Genomic DNA, 9683 nt, shown 5'->3' with positions numbered 1-9683 from the left:
CCAAGCTCTCCTAGTCAGAGAAATCATCTTCTATTCCCATCTTTGTCTTGTTATGGACGTTGACCACCTCCGGGCTGTTCCCATATTTCCCCAAGATCTGCTTGCATCACAGAAGCGGGGGGAGATGGGGGGTGACTAGCCTGGGTTAAAGGAGAGAAGGCAATGGTAATTGGAGGAATCCTCCGCTGCCTGCAATCCCACCACGTCATTTTGTTGGGAGGCAAACACATGGTGCGGGAAGACCTTATAAATTCTCCCTCTCCCAGCAAGACCGTGATGTTATCTGCTGGCAAAAATTCCCCTCTTCCTAGCAGCAAGGCAAAGCAAAGTGGCTCACAGAAACTCCGAAGGAGCGAAGAGAGAGGAGGAAAGTGAGCCTCCCGGAGCAAGGGCTGCGCTCAAAGCCGAGGCGGAAGGAACAAAACCCAGTCACCTACTCAGGGGGGAAATGTGCCAAGGCCAGAGAAAAGGGGGCACCAGTCTTGGCAGTCCCCTCTAAAAACCTCGAGGTTGGACAACCGGCAGCCGCTCTGCCTTGTTGACTGTGGCTTGGATTTTTTTTTTTTTTAATTGTGGAGGAGGAGGAGGGAACTGCTGGAAAAGTTGCGCAGCCCAGGAGTAGCCAGGGAGGAGGGCGGTTAGCTAGTTGGTTGGCGCAAACGAGAGTAGTAGCGGCCGCCTGCGGGCCACGGGGAAGTCGGCTCCGCTCTGCTCGCTGCCCACGCCACGAGGAGGGGAGGGGGCCCAAAAGGGGAGCTTTGGCGGGAGGGGAGCCAGCCGAGCCACCCTCGTCCTCCACCAGTCTCCGGCGCCTCTCCTGCTAGCGCGCACATCCACACACGTGGGCGCTTGTCGCCGCTGCTGGACTACAGTCCCTCGCGCCAAAGGGGAGCCGCCGGTCGCCTCCGGGAAGGGGGCTTCCCCCTGGACAGGCTCTCCGGTTGCCAGCCGGTGCCATCTCGGCCGAGGAGCGAGGGGGGAGCCGAGCTCAGAAGCCCGCCGCTTGAGGGGCGCCAGCTGTCTCCTCCACCACCCAACTCCGGGCGCTCTCTAAGAACATTCCGGACGAACGTGATCCGTCAGGGCTTTATCATCAAGAGCTATTTTCACATGTAAAAGAGGGTCAAAGCAATCGTTCTTTCCTGTTTGAAATCTATGCCGTGATAGCAGCCTTAAAAAAAAAAAATCTCGCAACCTGTTGCATGTTTCTGTTGTTTGCACTCTCATCAACCTGTTGCAGTTTTTAATAGCGATTGCAGGGTCTCACTCGCCATCTGCTGCAAACGGTCGCTCGCATTCTTTGCACCGGGAATTGTGACCTGTAGCGCTCGGAATCTTGCAACTTCGGACCAGCAGACCGGTGCCCGCTGGTGTTCGGACTGGCGATCCGCTGCATTTTTTTTTAAACACAGATTTTTTTTAAAAAGCTTCAACTTCCTTTGCACGTTGCCACTTAAGAAACCGAGCGAAGTATCCCACTCACCTTTTGGGGGAAAGGAAGAGAAGCGCGATTTCCTTGTGGGTTGTTGCTTCATTCTCTAAAATGCACTGCTATCTTCTGAGCGTCTTCCTCACCCTGGATCTTGCCACAGTGGCCTTCGCCTTGTCTACCTGCAGCACCCTCGACATGGATCAGTTTATGCGCAAGAGGATTGAAGCTATCCGAGGGCAGATCCTGAGTAAACTGAAACTCACCAGCCCTCCGGAAGAGTTCCCGGAGCCCGAGGAGGTTCCCCCGGAGGTCATTTCAATCTACAACAGCACAAGGGACCTGCTGCAGGAGAAGGCGAACCACAGGGCGGCCACTTGCGAAAAGGAGCGGAGCGAGGAGGAATATTACGCCAAAGAGGTTTACAAAATTGACCTGCCGTTTTTCCATTCTGAAAGTAAGTCCTGTTGTATGCGTGTGTGTGTGTGTGTGTCTTTGTGCGCGCGCGAATGGCCAGATCGAAAGCGAACAATAAGGGACAGTGCGCGGAATTGTCTTAACGGTTCTGTAGGTGCAGGGGAACAGAGGAGAGCCCGGACATTCCGGGTCCTGTCGAAATTTCGGGTGTCTTTAACTTTCCGCGTAACCGACTTCTTTGACATTTATTTATTTAAAGCTCTGGCGTAGCTTCTAAAATATGGCTTTTGCTCTGTGAAGGGGGGTGAGGATGGGGAAGAAGAGACTAACATAGTCATGGGATGCGTGAAATAATAAGAGGAGGGTGCCTCTGGGCATAGGCAGAGTACCTTTATCTTGCCAAGAGGAAGGGCTTCGTAGAGAGGGGGCCTGACTCCCAAACAGGCTCTGTCTCTGGCCTTTCTCATTGTAGAGTCACCTTTGAGTGGAAGGGGGCCACTGACACCCACCGTGTACCCCTCCCCCATTATTGGCAGTGCCTGGTGCCTTCAGATGCCAGAGCCTCCTTATCTGTTCTTTGCATTCTCATCCTCAAACTCTTGTTTATCTTTCATAGTTCTCCGTTGGGTGGGAAATCTGTCCTTCCCAATGTTCTTTCTGATGCTCTCCACCCCCATTCTGTGCTTCAGCAGCCAGCGATCAGCGTAGGCTGCCTCCTTAGTATTCTGCCAGCACCTGGGTCAACAAACCTCCTTCAAATAGGATTAGTTTACTTGTCCCATCATTCCCTCCCAGCCTGCCTCTTATCGCTTTCCCTGGTAAAGTTGGTAGCCTCTAAAAGGGAACTTTCCATGGCTGGTTTGTGTCTGAACTGAGCAGGGTTCCATTTCAATGTACCTTAGGTTTTTTTTAAAAAAATCAAATTCAAAAATGTCTCCTCCCCAAAAGCAAGTTTTCTCTGAAGATTACTGTTAGAAATGGTACAGCCAAGAAGGATGGATCTTGGGAGCGCCTCTTCAGATCCTATTTCTAGTTTAGTAGTCACTCCAGTTGTGGTGACTCTATTTCCAGGTAGTAAATGATACTCCCATTTTGTAAAAATAAAAAAATACATCTTCATGAATTAAGCCTGTGAATGTTTCAACTGAAACAGATTCTATGTCCTTTTTCCTGGAAAATAAATTAGAGCTCAAGGGAGCTGGCTTGAGTCCTTGATTGAGAACCAGAGACTAAGTTTGAGTGTCAGAGGTGGAAGACGTGAATTCATATCCCAGCTGAGACTTTGATTCCCAGCTTTGGCTTGGCCATGTGACCATGATTTGGTAGCTTTCATTCCCCAGCTGTAAAGTATACACATTAAAGATTATTGCCAGGTAGTATTGAATTCAGAGTGTTGTGCAATTTACTATCATATGCTGTGACAGTGATATCACACTTTCTTTTTTGTGGGGAGGGGAGAGAGCTTCTAGGAAACTTTGCCCCCACACTAATAGAAAAACATGTCTTGTATAAAAGTGTATCTGCTTTCTGGTTTGTTTCTTCCTGCCCCTCCCGGATAGCTTCTACAGTACTTGATGCTCAGCATGCTTGGTCTATCCCTCAAAAGCATGTACCTTTTGTTGAAATAGTAACTTTATCCTAGACGTTCTAATTGCAGCCTTTGCTGTTTATTTTGAATGTAACAAAGGTGTAGCTTCAAGGCTTGCTGAGGCTTGCCAGTGAGAGTCCTATGATGCCAGCTAGAGAACTCCAACCTCCCCATTTGCTGTTAGATGCCTCCTCTTTTCTTCTTTTATTGGTAAATGACAGTCTCAGAGTAGAGGACACCCTGGCAGGCAGAGAGTTTTATTATTGCAATTCAAGACACCATCCAGAATGGCTGTGCTAAATACACTCCACCCTTCCTCAGGGAAGGAAGACTTCGTAAAGTGTGCTGGAGCCAAGAGAGTATGTGCAAGATCCTAAAGCGTAATTTGTAGCAACAACTCTGAGACAGAGAAAACAACTCAAGGCAATTTTTTTTAAAAAAAATGTGTATAGACGCCCACCCACCCACATTGGCTGGCATTTTGGAACAAAGTAATTCCTTTATTTGCACCCAGAGAGCCCCTGCTCTGTGAATGTTTACCAATGAATGAAGACCATAAGGTTGCAAGAAGAGTTACACTCATGACCTTTAATGGAAGAGCTTCCCCCCTGAGGTGTCCTCCCCTAATCTTTCTAACCACACTGCTGCTGCTGCTTTCTTCACAAATACGTCAAGAACCAGTGCTGCCAAAAATGAATAAACCCTTGCCTTGCTTTCTGGGAAATTAAAACGTTGGAATCAAATGAAGTGTTGTGCCAGTAATAAAAGTTCTACTATTTTTGAAAATCTACTTTGAAGCCTGTGCTGTAGAAAAATTCAGTGGAGGACAAGTGTAGATTACAAGTATCTACCAATAGAGAGCATCAGAAGTTTAAGAGCTGAAGGCCTTTCACTTCAAATCAGTCCTGCTGTGCCAATACTTGTTTAGGAAGATCACAGTAAGTGGGTTAACTGCTTTTCCACAGCTACCTAGTTGTATATACTGGGCTGGGCAGCACATTCTGGGGGTGGGGGGAAAGGAATAAGAAATACCTGTACACACACACTTGTGTGTGTATTGAGAGCACCGAATGCATTTTTAGTTCACTGTGTTATATATTGTATAGTACATTGAATATGCATTTGGAGTTATGAAAAGTTGGAAGCAGGACTACTTCACACACTTTCCTTCTGACTTGCAAGTTCTTGCTCTAGCTGGGGAGGCAGTGGAAGGGGAGATCTCTATGAAATTACTGAGGTCATAAAATGAAAGGCCTGGGAAAGAACCTGGGAAAGAACCATCATTCAGTTTTTTAAAAAACCTTTTCACCACAGAGATGTTAGCATTTGGTAACGGACTGCGGCCCAAGTATTACAAATATGCTCTAATTATACTCACAGTCGGCTATATATCACTGCCCAGATCCCTGATAGGTCTTTGTGGGACATTTTGTAAAGTTCAGTCTAAATATTTTTAGCAATGGAGAGATTTAAAAGGAAAATGCAAAGAGATATTGTATATATCCCAAGGCATATTTTGTCTTAAATATTATACTTGGCCAACTGTACTATATAAATACAGTAAATATGAATAGCGCTGGCATGGTGCCAATCTCCTGGGATGAATTTTAGTCAAGAAGGTATTTATGGGATATAAATAATACTGTGTCAACATTTAAAGAAGGGATCTGATTAGTCCACAATTTATTCGAATTAATCGTTTCACATGCTGTTAGTTTAAGGCTCAAAGTGAAGTTGTGCTAAGGTTTTGGTGATAGTTTGCACTGAGGGAGTAAGAGTCTGTTGGGCCCCTACCTGATTATCTAGGGGAGCCTCAAGACACACTGACTTGGGATGCATACAGACAGCATACGTGCAGAATGAACAAGCTTTGGTTTAGGAAATACAGGCAAGGAGGTATCACAGTCTCATCATCCGGATGCAGGACCATCTCCTCCTCTCAGATTTTGTGCTATCTGCCCACCTACTAATCCTTGGAAGGCTCTACTGTGCTGCAGCTGAAGTGATGTGAAGTTCATAACTGTGGCTTCATCACATGGAGGTCAATGGAGAAACTTCTATGGATGTTAATGGGTATGTCTTCTACCCTAAGCATGCATAGGATGATATATCACAGACAAACTAATCATTCCGCCTTCCTAAGGATTTCTAGAAACTCTTTTTCTGTCAAGAGAACTGAGGCTATCTAATGGAATATTCAACCACACCAAACTACACGGCCCACTCATCACAATTAAACCAGTATCAAATAAGCTTCACAGCTGAGTCCAAGTTTAGGCAGTGAGGGATTCAATAAATTACAGGGCAGGGGGACTGATATTCCCTTTTTATTTCTTTTCTGACATTTCCTGAACATCTGCACTCTTCTTCCTGCTTGGTGTACCTCCTCTTTTCCTTCTGCTCACTACTGCTGCTGCTTCCTCCTCCGAGAGGTCATGCTGTCTAAGATCCTGTGCCAGATCTGCATTGTGATAGTTACGGAATTCAAAATGGTACCCAAACTCTGGGCAGTTCAATTTCATTGATGTCTGTGTATGCATGGATGTTTCTAGTAAGGGTTTTCTTTTCTTTTTTTGCTTTTGGGTTCTAATCTATCTAATCCCCTTTTAAAGTTTTTATTTCTATGGCCATCGCTACATTCTCTGGCAGCAATTTCCACATTTTAATCTTTTTTGTGTGTAAAGTTGTATTTCCTCTTGCCCATCCTGAACCAACTGCCCATCGGTTTCATTGAATGCCCTCAAGTTTTAATATTTTGGGAGATAGAGAAAAATGTATCATTGTCAGCTCTCTTCACCCCATGCATAATTTTATAAACCTCTTAGTCATCTCTTTTCTAAACTGAAAAGTCCCAGACTCTTCAGCCTTTCCTAATAGGGAAGGTGCTTCAGCCCCCTAACCATCTTGGTTGCTCTACCCTGTGCTTTTTTCAGCTTCAACCCCTAGCATTAAAACTTAAAAGGATCAGGCAGAAGGTGAAAGATCCTGGAGAGCTACTGCTGGTCAGAGCAGAAATGCTGCTCTTGGTAGACTAATGGCCTAACTTGTGATAAGGCTGCTTCATGTATTCACCGGTTGGCAAGAGCCGGTAGCTGAGGCCAGTTTACATACTGTTTATTATCAGACAAATGGTTTCAATAACGGGGAGGGATCAACAAATTGTGGCTTCCCTGCAATTAAAAACATGCTTTGGTTACACACTATTCTGTGCTCTCAGATGTACATGTATAATAATAGAACATATCTGAAAGTGGTTGTATAGGGCATCTACTCCAACCCCTCCTCAGTTCAGGAAATCCAGAGCTTGAATGTTCCCAACAGCTGACTGTCCAACCTCTGGTTAAACTTACCAGTGAAGGAAAGTCACCTCTTCCCTAGGTTATTGGTTCTACTCTTACTGTTAGGAAGTTTCTCCAATGTTCAACCACAATCTGTTGTCCTGCAAGTCTTAAGACTGTTATATCCAGTCTTGTGGTGTATAAATTGTTTTTTGTGCACTCCTCAGCAGTACAGTGCAGAGGTCCCCAACATGTGGGCACCATGGAGCCTCTGCTGAGCTCTTTCCCGCCACTCACTAAACAGTTTTAGAAAGTGGGTGGCTGCCTGTGGTAGCCTTTTTTTGGCTGGTTCCACCTCCCATGGCAGCCATTTTTTGGTTCAGCCCACTATCTTGTGTTAAAATTCCAAAGGTGCCCACAAGCTCATAAAAGGTTGGGGACCCCTGGTGTAATGTATGAAATAGCTGACTTTATACACGCTAGCAAAATGCTTGGAAATTCTTCCTGTTAGATCCAACATACAGGGACCTGCAAGGGACTTGTGGGAACAGGCATCCCATTCCTTCCATTTTTGCTTCCTCCTTTCTCCCTTATTTTATTTATTTATTTTTATTATATTTATATCCCGCCCTCTCCTTTCGGGCTCAGGGCGGCTAACAACAGCCAACAATTTGATAACAGATTTAAATTATTAAAATAGAACATTATTAAAATAATAATTTTAAATACAGTTTCAAATATAATTTCAGATGGCATTCTGTCTTGTTCAGAATAATTTATGTTAATACTGTGGGATGGCGGCTACTACGCAACCCCGTAGATGCTAAGAGCACCTCCAGTTAGTTGTTAAAAGCCTGCCTGAACAGGTATGTTTTGCAGACCCTGCAGAATTGTGGCAAATCCTGCAGGACCCTGGTCTCTTCAGGGAGGGCATTCCAGAGGGCTGGCGCAGCCACGGAAAAGGCTCTTGTCCTTGTAGTGGTCAGACAGGCATCCTTTAGCCTGGGGATCTTTAACAGATTTAACAAATTGGATCATAGTGCTCTCTGGGGCTCTTGTGGGGAAGGACGGTCCCAGAGGTAGACAGGTCCCAAGCCATATAGGGCATAAAGGTCATGATCAGCACTTTGAACCGGACTCGGAACACCACAGGCAACCAGTGCAGTGTCTCCAGTGCAGGTTGGATGTGCACCCATAAAGGCAGCTCCAGTACCAACCTGGCTGCAGCATTCTGCACCAGTTGCAGCTTCCGGGTTTGAGTCAAGGGCAGCCCCATGTAGAGGGCATTACAGTAGTCTATTCTCGAGGTGACTGTTGTGTGGATTACTGTGGCCAAGTTGCTGCGCTCCAGGTATAGAGCCAACTGCCCTTATCTGCCTAAGGTGATAAAAGGCAGATCTGGCAGTGGCTGCCACCTGGGCCTCCATATATAGTGAAGGCTCCAGGAGTACCCCTAAACTCTTGACCCTTGAAGCTGGTGCTAAAGACGCCCCATCAAAGGTCGGTAAAGGGATCTCTCTTCCCAGGCCACCCTGACTTAGGCACATAATCTCCGTCTTTGCTGGATTCAGTTTCAGTCAACTCTGTCTGAGCCATTGCACAACGGCTTGTAATGCCCGGTCCAGATTTTCTGGGATGCAGTCAGCCTGGCCACCCATCAAGAGAAAGAGCTGGGTATCGTCTGCATATTGGTGACATCCCAGCCTGTAATTCTGGACAATCTGGACGAGGGGGTGCATGTAGATGTTAAATAATGTTGGGGAGAGAACCACCCCCTGAGGCACTCCACACACTAGTGGGTGTCTCTAAGACGATTTCTCCCCCACTGCCACTCTCTGTCCCTGACCTTGGAGAAAAGAGGTAAGCCATTAGAGGGCAGGCCCCTGGATCCCCGTATCGGCAAGGCAGTGTGACAGCAGCTGGTGGTCGATTTTATCAAAAGCAGCCAACAGATCTAATAACAACAGCACTGCTGACCTGCCTTGATCCAGATGTCTTAGGAGATCATCCAAGAGGGTGACCAGTACCCTGTAGTTGTGCTGCCACTGCCCTCTCAATAACTTTGCCCCAAAAGGGCAAGTTTGAGACCGGTGGATAGTTGGCCAATTCAACCGGGTCCAAGGATGGCTTTTTAAGAAGTGGACAAACCACTGCTTCCTTGAGGGGCGTAAGAAAGGTCCCTTCTGTCAAGGACCTATTAATGATCTCTTGAAGTGGCACCAATAATTCCATCCTGCATGCCCTTATCAACCAGGACGGACAAGGGTCCAGATCACAAATAGTCGGACGCACAGAACAGAGGACTTTGTCACTTTCCCTCAGACTGAGTGGAGTGAAATGGTCCAGCACTGGAACAGATTATGGGCTCAGGGCCTCGAGTTCACATACTGTATCTAAATTTGCAGGGAGGTCACGGCGGAGTGTCAAGACCTTATCTGCGAAATAATCAGCAAAAGCCTCGCAGCCTATTTCCAGTTCCCTATCATTTGGCTTGCTCTGTGGCAAGTTTGTATGTGACTGAATAGTACTAAATAACTGAGCTGGGCGAGAATTCGCAGATGCAGTCTGGGCTGCAAAGTATCCCTTCACTTATTCTCTCATTTTCTGACTCCCTCCTTGTCTGTCTGTCTCTTTCCGTCAATGCCTACTGTCAGACTATGTCTTCTCACTTTCTGCCTCCCTCCCTATCCTCTGTCTCATCACTCTCTCACTCACCATGCCACTGTTGGCTCCCCACTCCCAAGTCATTGGAGCAGCAGTGATGGCAAGCAAATGGGGAGGTAGCAGTGGTTTCTCCTTCACCACTTGTAGCCTTGGTGGCAGCAGCAACAATTCCTCCTCCTTCCACCTGCAGCAGCACCACTAGTCTCCATGCACACAGTGTTACTGCTGAAGAGAGGCAGTGATTATAGGGCAGGCAGCATATTTGTCCTGTTGGGGGAGGGGTTAACCTTCCTCTCCATTTGAGGTA

General features: G+C 46.6%; 1 protein-coding gene across 2 annotated transcripts in view; it reads left to right on the top strand.

Annotated features, from left to right (window-relative positions):
• Positions 1-213: 213 nt before the first annotated feature.
• TGFB2 (transforming growth factor beta 2) overlaps positions 214-9683 on the top strand; it is a 148580-nt gene continuing 139110 nt past the window's right edge. The window contains exon 1 of one of the 2 annotated variants that reach the window (XM_060246628.1): positions 214-1886. In XM_060246628.1, coding sequence (XP_060102611.1) covers positions 1544-1886 — 343 coding nt within the window. In that variant the 5' untranslated portion in view covers positions 214-1543. The remainder of the gene's footprint in view (positions 1887-9683) is intronic. The other variant, XM_060246637.1, reaches the window with a different exon arrangement.

This window comes from Heteronotia binoei, chromosome 1 (genome assembly GCF_032191835.1).
Source record: "Heteronotia binoei isolate CCM8104 ecotype False Entrance Well chromosome 1, APGP_CSIRO_Hbin_v1, whole genome shotgun sequence".
NCBI lineage: Eukaryota > Metazoa > Chordata > Lepidosauria > Squamata > Gekkonidae > Heteronotia > Heteronotia binoei.
Note: the sequence above shows the minus strand (reverse complement) of the source record. Positions and strands in the feature narration are given on the sequence as shown.